Genomic DNA, 14,818 nt, shown 5'->3' with positions numbered 1-14,818 from the left:
ATAGTACTTACCTCATAGGGTTGTGAAAAACAGAAGGAATATATATAAAGTACCTGGCACACAGTAGGCACCAAGAAATGACTGTTACTATCATTGTTAATGTTAGGAGAGCCCTGCCCAGCCTATCGTGTGTGGCCTTGACCTTTGAATTCTCAAAGGTGACTGGTCCAACCCCTTTCCCCCATGTGCCCTTATTACCTAAGGTAGCTCTTTCAGCAGCTGGAAGGGGCTATTTTAAAGAACCCAAGTCAGAGGAACTAAACCAGATCTGGAAGTCCAACCTTTCCCCTCACCTCCCTGCCACTCACCAGCCAGCCGCCTCTTGTCAGGTGATCAGGCTGTCAACTAAGCTTCTGTAGGGTAAGGTTTCAGGTCAGCTGGAGCATATAAAGATAGGTGCCAAGCCAGAGGCAGCAGAGACAACAGTGAATGGCGAGGGGGCAACTAGATCCCTGCTGCCACCTCCTGGGATGGAGCCCTAAGGAGCCTTGAGGCGGCCCTGTGCTTCCCCTACCCTGGCTGGACTCACAGGTAAGACCCCATTCTCCACCACCCCCTTCCCCCTCCATGTTCTGCCCTTCACGGCAGCTTACAGAGAGCAGCCAGGAGCTGACCGGGATCACTATCCTGGGATCACTACAGAGCTGGGAGATTGCGTTCCTCCCCCACCGAGTCAAGAGGGGGTAACTGCAACCCTGATGAGGGGGCACCGTGGCTGGGCTGAGGCTCGACCCCAACACCCGTGTCACCCACAACCCACTGTCCCCTTTCTCTGCTGGCTGCCTCTGCTGTGATTTTGCAAATCTCCATAGATAAGAAGTGGCTTTCTCCTTAGTCTGGCACAGAATCTCCAGAATGCCTCCAGAGCATTAAGCCCTTCCCCCATGAGGGTCCTGGAGACCCCTTTCCTGAGTTAGAGATGGTGCAGGCACCTCTGGCCTCACATACAGGGAGGTTTACGAGCCCACAGAACTCTACTCAGGTTGCTTCCTCAGCGGGGACATGCTGTGGAGGCTTTGCCAGGAAGGCGAGATCGGGCAGGGCATCTCAGAATGGGGTCCTCCGATCCCTGCTTCCGAGTTACCATGGAGAAGAGCTTCCCCAGCCCCAGCCCAGCCCCGACTCGATCTCTGGCACTGACGGCCTCTGAGAATCCACTCTGTAAACAAGCAGCTCCAGGGATCCTGAGCTCTCCCTGAGGTGTGAGGCTCTGGACGGCGGCACACGCGCGTGGCAGACCGAGCTGGGCTCCCATCCCAGCCCCATCCCTTCCGTCTTATGACTAGCTGAAGCCTTCACAGCCTGAGGTCCCTTGGTTATGAAGTGGGAATCCCTGTGACAACTACCGTATGGCCTCATAAAGGGACTGAATTCGTCAACACCTATCGGGGCGCCACCACCGTGCCTCAGGCAAGAAGCACCGAGCAGACGTAATGGGGCACTCCTACTGTGGCCAGGTAGCTGGAACGTGCCATCCCTCAAGGGCCCCAACGGAGCCACAGAGAGAAGAGTTCTGCTCTCAACTTCCCCTTCGCCACTGGCAAAGTTCTGCGGGCTGCTAGATTTCCTCAAGTATCAATTCAGGAGGCTGGAGTCAAGCAGGAAGGAAGGAAGGCGGGAAGCAGTGGCCTCAGGGCAGCCCCCACCTGAGTGTACCATTGTGGCCTCCCTCTCCACCACAGCTTGACTAATGAAAGTTCTAGAGCCCCCTCTCCCCCAAGGAGTCCCCGCCCATCCATTCTGCCTCCCGTGAGCGGCTCAGAACTGCATCTGGAATAGGTTCCAGCTTCACCCACGGCCGCTGCTCTTGCCTGACTTCAGGCTCCAACACCTCTGGCTGCACCATTCCAACAGCCTCCTCACTGGCCCCTCACCTTCCAGTCCAGTCTTGACATTTGCACCAGCATACTCTGAACGCTGGTCTGATGGTGTCATTCCTCGACTTGAGAACCACCAACCACTCCCCATTCTCTGCTAGATTCAGTACAGCCCTGGCATTCCAGACCCTCCACCAAAGAACACTGTGAAGGGCTTCTCTGATTTCATTTCCCATTTCTCCACTTCAGCAAGTGGGGTTCCTTGGTCAACTGGTCCTCCCTGGGCTCCTCTAGCCCTGGGCCATCCCTGTACCAGGCTACACAGAGAAGCACGATCAGTAGACCCTGTCCCTGCCTTTGGGGCTCCCTATCTAGGGGGGGAACAACTGCAGTTAATGAGCTAATCAACAGAGGCTGGGGCAAAGGAGTTTCTTGACAGTTCAGCCTCCCCCAGTCCTCCCACCCAACCCCCAGGCCAGGCGGAAAACAGGCTTCCCCAGGGAGACCCAGCCCATGAGACAAAACTCATGGAGTGTTCCCTGTGGGCCCAGGTACATCACAAATCCTCTGCACCCAGGGGGCTAAGACCAGAGAATGCCTTGGAGTCACATAGCCCTGGTGGGAATCCCACTTCTGCTCACTGGGTGAACTCTGACAGGTCATTTCACCTGTCTGGGCCTCAGTTTGTAACTGTGCAAGCGGAGTAAAAATACCTAACTTGCAGGATCCTTCTATTAGAATCTGAGTGGCTACCAAAGGCTTTGAAGAAAGGACACTCCTACAACCAGTAAGAGACACTAGAGAACACGACCCCCAAGGGCCTCCCCAGCTCTGAGAGTCAGACACTCAGATTCCTGACCCTGGGGCTCTGAGCAGTCCAGCTCACGTCAGAGAAGGGGAAAGGCCAGGGCAATGCCAGGGCCTGGAACAAGGGAGGCAGCTGCTCGCGCATACCCTACACATGCATTCCAGCCCCAGAGAGAGCCCCCTTGCTGGGAACTGAGCCCTCCTGGCAGCTGCTGGTCTTCTGTAGGCAAAGGGAAATGGGAAGGAGGCAAGTGGAGGGCTGTGTTCCCCTAGCATGCTGCAGTCTGTCCCCTCCACCAGGCTCAGGTCCATGGGCACCAGTGCGTCCACACCGCCCCAGGAGCTAGATCCTTCTTGGACCCTCAGGGAGGCAGTATAGAAAAGCAGGAAGACAGGCTGTGGGAGGAACACTGCAGAGGGAGCCCTCAGCCTCTCTGGCCATTTTCTTCATCTGCCAAGCTGGGCAGTGATGCCCACCCAGCTTTCCTCACCACGCTGTTGTTCTGTATGCTTAGCACTTAATTCTCTAGATGGGCTGGCATATAATTCATTAACTGCAAAGGGCTTTGAATGCCCTCAATAAAAAAGACAAGGTCTGGAAATGCATACTACCATACCTACTGGGGTCCCGAGCCGAATGGTGAAGGGGCCTCACTGCCAGGAGAATTTAGTTGAGGTTCTGTGCCTTTCGATCCGTCTCTCTCCATCTTAAGCCTCTTTTTCTCATCTGTAAAATGGATTTAAAGCTTCCCTGCCTTCTTTCCAAGGCTGTTTCGAGCCTAGTACAGCAGAGTGAGCCAGGCACGGACACTAGTGGCTGGTAACACTCAGCAAGCTAATGTCCCCAAGTCCTGGTTTGCTCATCCAAAAGTAGGGGAAGGAGCAGCTACCTCTCAGGAAAGTTGGGAGAATTCAGTGGGATTATGTGCAAAAACTCTGCTGGGAGGGCCTCAGACCCAGGTGGTCATTTTCTCCTCCTACCTGAATCCATGCCCTGGACTCTCACACAAGCTCATGCCCTTCCCTGCATCTGGAACACCCTTCCTCCTTCAGCTGCCGAAATCCTGCCCACTTTTCAAAGCCTAAGTTATGTGACCCTCCTCCCACCCTCCACCATGAAATGGTTCTTATTCCACCTCACAAACAAAAGAGGGGGTCTCCCCCTCCTTTGAGTCCCTTCTTGGGGCTTTCCTCCCCTCTGACATTGGTGCAACCCATCTTCTGTGGATGTGTCTGATGCCCCCACAAGACTCCTTGAGAGTTCCTTGTGGGCAAGTCGCACAGACTATTTGCTCATCCCCAGATTTCCAGGAATGCCAAGCACAGAACCTAGCATGCGGTGGGTCTTATGAGTCCACCAACCATGGCAAGGACTCTGGACTTTGTTCTGAAGAGTCCAGGATCCCAGCACATGAGGGGTATGTGTGCGTTGGGTGCCAGGGGGTGTGACCTGCTAAGAAAGGGCCTCAGCGCCAAAAGCCAAACGCCCAGAAGTTCAGGTTGTAAGAGTGCCGGGCTGCCCGTGACAAGCGTGCCAACTTCCCAAGGTAACCACAGCTAAACCAGGACCTTGGGATGTGAACCTACCCTGCTCAGCCAGCAGTAGGACGGGTGCAGCTACAAGTGCCCACGGGGAGAGGGGACACATTCTCTTGACCCAACGCCGATCCTCCTCTGAGAAGCCCGATCTCTTCAGCTGAGAAGGGATGCCCTCGGGGGTGTGAGGGGGAAAGGGCATGCGCTGAGCCAGGCAGAGCAGCTGCCACTGCCCCCCAAATTAGCAGCGGTCGCTCTGTAGCCCCATCTCCCTGGGAGCTGCGGGGGGGGGGGGGGCGGCCAGAGCAGCAGAGAAGCGTGGAACCACTCCCTCCCTCCTCCAAAGCAGAACATCAGCCCCAGGAATCCCACAGTGTTGGGAGGAAACGCCTCCAGTCACAGATGAACAATCTCTAGTGACAGGGAGGAATCACAGCCTGGGAAGGATTTCGTTTTAAGTAGAATAAGAGTATATTCAGGCAACCTTGCAAAAAAAAAAGAAAGAAAAACCAAGCTTTCATCCAAGATAACTAACAGTTTAGGCGAGTCATGAGGCACATTTATATTGCTGATCTGGGAAAGAAGGACCTGAAGTGGAGAGACTTGGTAGGCTCTCCATACACTTCAGGGAGCAGGTCCTTCCCAGGGAGCAGCCTGATGCAGGAGAAAGAGAACAGGGTCATAGGGTGGAGTCAGAATGAGGTCTGGTCCCTGCCTGAGCTTCAGTTTCCTCCTCTAAAGGACGAAGATCCACCTGGTCAGTGGAGAGAGGAGGGGGGAGGGTAAGGATCACAAGAGATAAGGGCTGGGAAAGTGACCTGTTCTTATAAGCCAAATCTACACAGCTAAGCATAGCAATGCCCAGGCTTTTCTCTTACTTCTCCCGGTGCTGAAAGGAGCCTGGGGACAGTCCGGATGGCCCAAGTTCCATCTGCCTCCTCTGGCCTGTCTCCTGCAGCCTCCTCCCTGCACTAAAGCTCAGGACTGCAAAGCAGCCTCTCTCCTTGGACCTCTGCTGGGCCCTGGAGGGACCAGGCAGAACCTTCTGGGACCATGGTTGGACTAAAGCCTTCAGAGGTACCTCCTACCACAGCTGTGAAATTCCTGGGGGCAGGCACAGCGGCCTGTTTTGCTGATCTCCTCACCTTTCCACTGGACACAGCCAAGGTCCGCCTGCAGGTAGGTGCTTTTTGGCAAGGGTCATTGTTCAGATCAAAGGAAGGACTGAGTTCTCCATGCCAGCACCTCTTGTGTGTGCCGGCCTGCTCTCCTCACACAGAACCCTGAGCAGGCCACTCACTCCACTGCTTACAACCCTGCCTCACCATCATCCAAGACAAAAAAAAAAAATCTTAGCTCCTTGGGCCCTTCATGGCCTCACCCTACTTTGTAAACCATGGAGTGTGAAGTAAAAGTAAGTAACTGTGTGACCTTGGGCAAACCACTGACCACTTGTTGTGGGAAAAACAATCTGCCCTCCATTTGCTCTGAGGGCTGAGCACCACACCATGTGTGACAGCTTATGAGCAATACACTGATGCACAAACCTCAGTTGTTTTTCCTGGGATGTGATGGCTATAATCCTGCTCGTGCTCGAGAACCAGCCCTGGACAGCTCCTTCTGCACACAGCCGCCTCTCCCCTCCTCCCAGCTCCTCACACCTCTGCTGGGATGTTCCTCAGATCCAGGGGGAGAACCAGGCGACCCAGGCAGCCCAGAGACCCCAGTACCGCGGCGTGCTGGGCACCATCCTGACCATGGTGCGCACCGAGGGCCCCCGCAGCCCCTACAACGGGCTGGTCGCCGGCCTGCAGCGCCAGATGAGCTTTGCCTCCATCCGCATTGGCCTCTATGACTCTGTCAAGCAGTTCTACACCCCCAAAGGAGCGGACCGTGAGTGCCTGGTATCCTGTGGACACCGAGGGGATAGGCAGAGGCAGACTCTAGGCTAGAGGGTCAGACATGAGGGCAGTACAGACTCAGAGAAAGAGCTGGGGCGTAGGAGGCGGGTAATAGACACTCATGAGGAGACCGAGCCGCTGTCAGGACCTTGAGCCTAGGAGAGGAGGCAGGCATCAGGCAAGGGCAGCTCCCCAGAGAACAGCATCCAGAGCCCAGAGAAGTGCTGGGTGGCAGAACACTGACCCACTCTTCTCTCCTTCTCTCCAGACTCGAGCATCACTACCCGGATTTTGGCAGGCTGCACCACAGGGGCCATGGCGGTATCGTGCGCCCAGCCCACGGATGTGGTGAAGGTCCGGTTTCAGGCCAGCATACCCCCTCGGGCCAGGAGCAACAGGAAATACAGTGGGACAATGGATGCCTACAGGACCATTGCCAGGGAAGAAGGGGTCAGGGGCCTATGGAAAGGTAGGTCCGGACTCCAGGCTCAGAGGGCCGTGGGCAAAGCATGCCTTACCCTTGAGCTAGGGCAGAGAACCGAGCAAGGAGGGAACTCCCAGCATGGTATATTCCAGTGATTCTGTAAGAACATCCCAACCAAAACTATCACATTGACCTGCCCCAAATTCAGTTCAATGTGTCAACGCTTCAGCATGTGCAGGCTGCTATGAGGGAGACAAATGAATAGAAGATACCTTCCATACCCTCATGGCTCTCACAGACAAAGAGAGATGAGACACGTCAAGGAGCAGCCATTCCACAGGGTAGGATGTGTGAGGTTCACACAGAGGTATACGGCCAGAGGCAGGAGAGGCCACGCAGGCTCCGGGGGGAAGGTGACGCGCAAGCTGGGCCTCAAGGCTCAGTGGGCTCTAGGTGTGTGGAGATGGAAGGGTAGGGCTTCCCCAGCAAAGTTCTATCAGGAGTGACTATAGGACATGGAGAAGAAAGAGAGGCCAGTGGAGGAGGCAGCTGTGAGTTGTTGGATGTAGGGAGATATGATGAGGAACGGGCTTCCTCAAGAGTAAGGCTTTCCGGTTCCCTATGTGTCCAAGTGGAGGCCACCTTGACAAATGCTGGAATCTCTCCCCCATGTGGGCCAGGGGTCATACAAATCCTTGCAGAAGAAACAGTGACCCAGTGAAGGTTAAGGACAGGACACCTGGGTCACAGTCTGATTTGCTCGGTGCTCTCCCGAAGCCCAGACCTCATCTGTGTATCAGTGGCTGGGTCTGAAAGCTCTCCTGGGGCCTCCCAGGGCTACCGTCTGTCACTGCTCCAAGAGCCTGGCCTCCCTCCTCCAAAAAAAGGCTTCCTTGCCTGGCTTTAGCCAGATCTCACAGAGGCGTATTTTAATTTTGATAGATATTGCAGATTATTCTCCAAAATGTGGCTCAGACAAACATAAGAGGGCCTCTCTGTTTTCTGTCTCTGAGGTGGACATGGATAATCTAAGAGTTAACCCCAGAGAGGAAAGTGTGGAATCCGCTCAACTGAGGCAGGCTCCTCTGAGACCACTGGAATGGAGCATTCTGCCCCCAAACCGGGGCCTTATTTTTCACTAATCAGCCCCCACCCCATCCTTCACAGGAACTTTGCCCAACATCACAAGGAATGCCATCGTCAACTGTGCTGAGATGGTGACCTATGACATCATCAAGGAGAAGCTGCTAGACTATCACCTGCTCACTGGTGAGGCCCTGGGCTCCAGGGAGCTGCCCTCCCACAGCAGGGAGGGAACCTGGAATTCCACAGAGTGGGCACCACTCAGAGGCAACCGGGTGTTAGAAGGAGCAGAGAGAGGAGCAGTGCCCAGTAAAGATGCCCAATAGGAGTGCCTCTCTACTTGCTAGATGGGGTGCTGCCCAATTCATAAATCACTTAAGAATGCCAATTAGATCTTTTAAAAAGTGCCCAGTCCATCATTGTGATGAGTGGGAAAGAACCCTGGATAAGGAGGCCCGAGCCCTGGGTCCCAGCCCAGCACTTCCCACCATGCATCTTGAAGCAAGAGTCGCCTTCTCTGACTTCATTCTCCTCTAATGAGATCGCTGGGCTGCCCAGCCTGCCAACTGTGGGACAGCCCTGTTCTATTTGGCAAGTTCTGTGAGAGCTCTAGAAAGCATTATCCTACACTCAAGGAGTTCCCAGTTTAGTGAAGGACAAATGCTGACACACATGGAACAGAAAGCCAGCGCACTGCCATCTCACAGCTCCGTGCTTGCTCCTCCCTTCCCTGCTACAGACAACTTCCCCTGCCACTTCATCTCTGCCTTTGGAGCCGGCTTCTGTGCCACAGTGGTGGCCTCCCCAGTGGACGTGGTGAAGACCCGGTACATGAACTCGCCCCCAGGGCAATACCGCAGCCCCCTGGACTGTATGCTGAAGACGGTGGCCCACGAGGGCCCCACAGCCTTCTATAAGGGGTGAGCCTCCCCCTCCTGCCTCCAGCAGCCCCTCCCAGAGAACCTGGGCTTGCTTCCTTCCCTCCTTCCTTCCACGTGTAACGTGCCTGCCGTGGGTCCACCTGGGGACGTGGTGAGCAAGCACAGATGTAAATGCCACAAAGGACAAATATAAAGAACTATGGAAGTTAAAAAAAAAAAAAAAAAAAGTGGACCAAATCTGATTTGGAGAGTCAGGGGAGGCTTACCTGAGAAAAAGAAGTCTAGGCATAGGTCAAAGTACTGTCTATCCCCAAACTTACTGGGCAAGGGAGAAGGAGGGAAAAGTGGTTGGTAGTCCTGAGACTTTTCTCCAACCCACTGTCAAGACTGTGGATCACCACTGATGGCGGCCACAGTGCCCAACACATGTCACATTTTCTTGCTCCGTGTCTGCTTTTACCATTCCCTCTTAATGGAATGCCTTTCCCACCTCATGCACGTGCTTCAGAACTAGTTCAAATGCCACCTCCTCCCCAACATTCTCAGGTGCAGATGTTTCCTTCTCTCTGTGAACTGCAGCAATACTTCCTTGATACCATTTTTATGGTATTTACCACCTCCTACTTTGTGTTACAGGATTTGTAAGTTTAAATTATCCTGCATGCTACATCACAAGCTCCTTAAAGCCAGAACTGGTGGCTTATATGTCTTTCATCTCCCTAGCCAAAAGCCGGCACTCAATAATGTAGGTTATTAACAATCACCATGACCGCTAAGTCACCAAGTACAAGGCCTTACACAAAGCACTTTACACAGATTATCTCAACAACCGCCTGAACTGGGCAATATTCTCCACATTTACTGAGGAAGAAACTGAGACTCAGAAAGGTCAAGTGACTTACCCAAGATCACATATTTAAAATGTCAGAGCCACGGCTCTGAGCCAGATCATCAGATGCCACCCCACATGTCGTTATCCATCCTACTGTCAAGCTCTTGGCTTGGCCCTTACACCTCCCACTACTGATGCCTTCAGCAGATAGTTTTCTGGTGCCCAATGTTAGATTGGACCCAACAGGCAATCAGGTTCTCAACCCTGTGAGTGACATCATAAAGCTATTTCAATTGCCAGACTTCTTTTCCTGTAAGTGCTTCTATCATTACAATCATCAGCAGTAGCCACCTGTCTCAGTTTCTTTTTTTTTTTTTTTTAAAGATTTTATTTATCTATTCATAAGAGAGAGAGGCAGAGGGAGAAGCAGGCTTCCTGCTGAGCAGGGAGCCCGATGCAGGACTCGATCCCAGGACCCTGGATCATGACCTGAGCCGAAGGCAGACGCTTAACCATCCAGGTGCCCTCAGTTTAGTCTTTCACTTGGAAACATTTACTGAGCATCTCATGTGTGCCAGGCCCTGTGCTTTCCTCAAAGAGCAGCAGACAGGTGACATTTATGGAGCATTTACGGATACTGGGCCCTGTACTGTATGCTGTACATTAACTCATTTATTCCTTCACAACAGCTCTATGAGGTAACTGCTGTTATTCTCCTCATTTTACAGATGAGGACACTGAGGCTTAGAAAGATTAAGTAACCTGTCCTAAGTCATGAAGCTAGAAAATGACAGAGCTAGGGTCTGAACCCAGGTCTGACTCTAGAGTTCACACTCTTTGCCCCAGTGCTATTCTCCCTGGGAAGGCTAGGCTGAGGGTTCTGGAGAGACCTTGGTATGAGGCTATGGGGCCGAAGCCGAGTTCTACAGAGCCAAGAGCAACCAGCCCCGCAGGGAGGAGAGTAGGGGACATTCCCAGGCAGAAGGAGCAGCACAGGCAAAGGCATGGAAGCAAGTCTGGCAGGAGAGGAGAGGATCAGGAGGGGATTAGCAGAGAGAGAGAAAGGCTGAAGAGGGAGCCGCGCCAGGTCCCAGGCTCCTCCCTGAGTCTGCGAAGCTGAGGTGGGGACGGTCTCCCAGCTGCGCTATCACAGGACAGACAGGCTCTCTGGAGATTAGCTAAAGTTGGTGTCACCCAGTCTTGACCCCTTGGTGTGCCAGCTTCTAGATGCCCTGGCAGGGCCTCCTCAGGGATGGCCCCTCAGCATGTAAATGATTCCAGGAACACCCAGCCAGGGCGGAGTCAGGTAGTTTTAGCTGAGCTCCTTAACTACCCTGGGCTTCAGTTCCTTTTTTTTTTTTTTTTAAGATTTACTTATATATTTGAGGGAGAGAGAGCACGCATGCAAGCGGGGGCAGGGGGCGGGTAGGGGCAGAGAGAGAGAGAAAGAGAGAGAGAGAAAATCTCAAGCAGACTCACCACTGAGCGCAGAGCCTGACTCAGGGCTCCACCCCATGACCCTGAGATCAAGACCTGAGCCAAAACCAAGAATCAAATGTTTAACTGACTGAGCCACCCAGGTGCCCCTGGAGTTTCTAAAAAAGAAACCTGGCAACCATCATAGCTGCCTTATAGAATTGTGGGAATTAACTGCCTAACACAGAACCTGGCTCAAAATGTGTTTTCTTTCCTTTCCTGACTGCCGCTTCTGCCTAAATTCCTTCAGCAGAGAAGGAAAAGCCTGAACAGATCTCAGAGACTGCTTGTGACTAATAGAAGCCTAGGTCCTTTGGCACTAACACTGTGAATGGGGGGAGCACCGGAGATCTATCTGGGATTCTTAGTCCACTCCACCTGATGTTTGGTTGTTTCTCTCATCAGATTTACACCATCCTTTTTGCGTTTGGGAACCTGGAATGTGGTGATGTTCGTGACCTATGAGCAGCTGAAACGGGCCTTCATGAAAGTCCAGATGCTACGGAATCTCCATTCTGAATAAAGCAAGCCCACCTGGCACTTAACTAGAACAAGAACCAGTGGGTCCAGGCACACACAAACCCACACATGTTTACAGAACTGTTTACTTGCTACTGAGTCAAGAAATAGAAGCAGAGGAAGGATTCTGGTCTTCAGTGCTTTGTCTTAAGAACACATCTGTTTTGCACTGACAAGATGGAAATTAAATTATATTAATTTGGGGGACCCATATGTTGGATGCCTAATATTTAGGCAAGAGAAAACAAACCAAAACATCCATTTGGATAAAACAAAAGTTTGCAAACCTCTGTTCTCTAAAAAAAAATCTGATTAAATGATGAATTGTAAACAGGGAAGACTGCAAGCATGGGACAGCAGTGGCACATGACACTTGGAAAGCAGCTAAGGAGTTTGGAGGGATGCTGCCAAAGCAACATAGCTGTGACTGCAGCCTTTGGCTAACCGTGGATCATCAGCCATATATGTAATGTGCCCGCCACTTAGAAGCCATTGGGATTCTAGAAAATATGAGACCAAAAAAAGACACACAGAGAAAGAAAATCTGGAACCTGTGCCAAAGGGCCACTGCTGGGCCGGCATGAGGCTGAGATTCGTACTGTTCCCTGATGACACTGGACAATCAAGAGGGCAGACTCCATCTTCTCTCCTGTAAGATGGGAGTAATAATTGTTTCCCTCCTCTCTCACCAGTGATCATAGGATCAAGTGACAAGATGGACACGAAAGCACTTTCTAAAAGCAAAAGCTCTGATATTTACAAGTGTAAATATAAGGACAAGGCCTTGGGAAAGATTTTCTCAGGACAGTGAGGAAGTGCCAGGGAAGTTTTTGAAAGGTTGAAAGGTTGTCTAGAGCTTAGACCAAAGGAGGCAGGGGCTGGGGGGCCAGGGGTGACAGAGAATGGTGTGCACTCACAGAAGCCCCACTCCCACGCAGCCCTTGCTTCCCAGCGGGACTGTGAGGCCCCTGAGGGGTGCCAGGCTTGGGGAAAAGGAGGTAGATGTCAGGCTGGCAGCCTAAAGTAGCAGGACTCAGAGGTTTTTGGAAAATTAGTATAATTCAGTAAAGGGTATGGGAATGAGAACAGTGTTTGTTTGGTTTTTTTTGCCTTCTCTTTCTTGGGCAGAATGTCCCTTTCTCACCAGGTTTCCTGTTAGCCAGGGCTGGGCCTTTGGTCCCACATGCTCCCACTGCCTTCAGCCCAGGCCGGTTGCTCCACCTTTTAGGGCTTTGACTTCTCCATCTGTATGTAAAAGGTGGGCTTGAACCAGACGACCTCCTTCTGAACTTCACTGAAGCTCTTTCAGGCTGATAATGAGGACCCAGAATGTCAGTCTTCTTCTGCTTCTTAGCAGCTTATGTGACGCTAATAACAGAACTGGGGTCAAATGTCCCTTCCCCTCACCTTACCAGGAATCCTAGTACCTCAGTGTCCTAGCACAGAAGTGGAAATAACAACCCCCCACCTTGCAGAAGAGCTCAGCAACGTCATATGCCTCCCTCCCCACTCTGACCTCTCTGCATCCCTGAGGAAAAAGCAAATGTCCACTCACTCTCAGCACTTTCCTAAATTTAAATTACAATTTGAGATTATCAACATACACAAACAGAAAGTCCAAATAAAAACAAAAAAATGAAGATTATTTTTATTTAATGTCTGCTTTGACTTTCAAATAAAACCCATATTTAAAACTTTCTCTTTCTTTTGACTTGACTGGCATGTGCAAATCATTCTTAAACTCCCAGTCTCAGTTTGTAAATTCCTAGGGCCAGGAACTATGTCTTCTATGAATTTCTACATAGCAATATATTTTTTAAAGATTTATTTATTTATTTTAGGAACAGAGAAAGAGCACTAGCAGGGGGAGGGGGAAGGGCAGAGGGAGAGAGAATCCTCAAGCAGACTCCCTGCTGAGCAAGGAGGCTGATGCAGGGCTCTATCCCAGGACGCTGCCTGAGCCGAAATCAAGAGTCGGCCGCTTAACCAACTGAGCCACCCAGAGGCCCTCTCCATAGCAGTATCAACACATCCTCTACCCAGAGCAAACTATTCGGATGATGATACCAAAAGAGAGAGAGGATCAATTCTACTAAGAACTATTTTGATTGGGAGCAGCACCTTAGTGACCTCTGAGTCCAGGCTTTTGAAGAAAGGAAAACAAGATTGGTGGGAGGTCTTCTACAGTTTCCTGGGCAAAATATTAGATCTCTTTCCCCACTTTTTAAAGGCAGAGGTTGAACCAAATGACCTAAAGCTCTAAAGTTCAGGGATTCTAAGAACTGAAACAGCTTCCTCTAAGCCACAGCATGCAAGCCCTTCCTGGTTCTGGCCCCCAATTTCTGCCACAAGGAAGTCAGGGATGAGATCTTGCAAAATAGTCAGATCACCAGCTGAGGCCACACAGGGAAGCTGGCTTCTTAGCTCTGTGCACCCATCCCCCCACAGCACACCCACAGACACCTACTCCATCAAGTCATTAAGAGGAAATCTGCTCTGGGCCGTCTGGGTGGCTCAGTCAGTTAAGAGTCTGACTCTTGATTTCAGCTCAGATTATGGTCTCAGAGTTGTGAGACCGAGCCCCGTGTCAGGCTCCTTGCTCAGCAAGGAGTCTGCTTAAGATTCTCTCTCTCTCCCTCCCCCTTTGCCCCTCTCCCTTCCTGCACACGCTCACTCACTCTCAAAAAAAAAGAAAGAGGGAATCTGCTTTTTCTCAAACTCTCCTAGTGTATCAAGCAAAAATGACATAGTTTTGGCCCCAACTCAGTCACATTAGAGACATAAAGGATAACTGACTTCACATAAATCTTGTGAGTAAAGGTAATATTTTTTAAAGGAATATTTTATTCAGAAGGAATGAATGTTAAGGAAATATATCCCTATAGATGAGTTAATTTCTGTCAGGACACTTTGAAAACTGCTGAGTGCTATACAAAGGAAAACATTCATTGTACATACATATAAGCCACACATTGTACTAGGTGCTGAGATGAACAAGGCCAATCCTGCCTTCAAGGAGTTCATTGAGGTGGAGGGTGGCGGGGGGGCAGGAAAGACAAATAAGCCATACAGAGTGATAAAAGCCACACTAGAGATCTGCATAAGGCACCTAAGAGCAGGGACACAGATTAGGGACACCTGACTTGGTTTGGGGGCCAGGAAGTTTCTTGAAGGAAGACACCTAAAGGACAATTAGGAATTATCTAAGCAAAAAGAGGGTGGGTAAAAGTCATTCTAGGGAGAGGAAATGGCTTGTGCTAAGGCCCAGAAACAAGGCAAGAACAAGGGGCATCCAAGTTTTGCCAGTTGTCAGTAGGACTGGGTTGCAGACCTCAAGGGAAGCAATGAGAGAGATGGGGATGAAGAGGAAAACAGGGACCTTGAAAGGCTGTAGAAGCTACATATTATGAACTGAATGTGTACCCCCAAAATTCATATGTATTAGATGAGGGCATAAGGGTGGGAACCCCATGATGGGATTAGCGTCCTTATAAGAAGAATAAGAGAGACCAGAGCGCTCTTTCTCTCTCCACCATGTGAAG

General features: G+C 51.3%; 1 protein-coding gene across 1 annotated transcript; it reads left to right on the top strand.

Moving 5' to 3' along the window:
• The first annotated feature begins 265 nt into the window (after positions 1–265).
• UCP3 (uncoupling protein 3) lies at positions 266–12,776 on the top strand. Its single transcript, XM_034995357.1, has 7 exons — positions 266–531; positions 5,119–5,339; positions 5,843–6,053; positions 6,330–6,530; positions 7,653–7,754; positions 8,308–8,488; positions 11,163–12,776. Exons 2-7 carry the CDS (start codon positions 5,214–5,216, stop codon positions 11,278–11,280), a joined length of 939 nt encoding a protein of 312 aa, XP_034851248.1. The 5' UTR covers positions 266–531; positions 5,119–5,213; the 3' UTR covers positions 11,281–12,776.
• The last annotated feature ends 2,042 nt before the right edge of the window (positions 12,777–14,818 follow it).

This window comes from Mirounga leonina, unplaced genomic scaffold (genome assembly GCF_011800145.1).
Source record: "Mirounga leonina isolate KUSES-001 unplaced genomic scaffold, KU_Mleo_1.0 Mir_92, whole genome shotgun sequence".
Lineage (NCBI taxonomy): Eukaryota > Metazoa > Chordata > Mammalia > Carnivora > Phocidae > Mirounga > Mirounga leonina.
The sequence above is the reverse complement of the archived record's forward strand: the minus strand, read 5'-3'. Positions and strand labels throughout refer to the sequence as shown.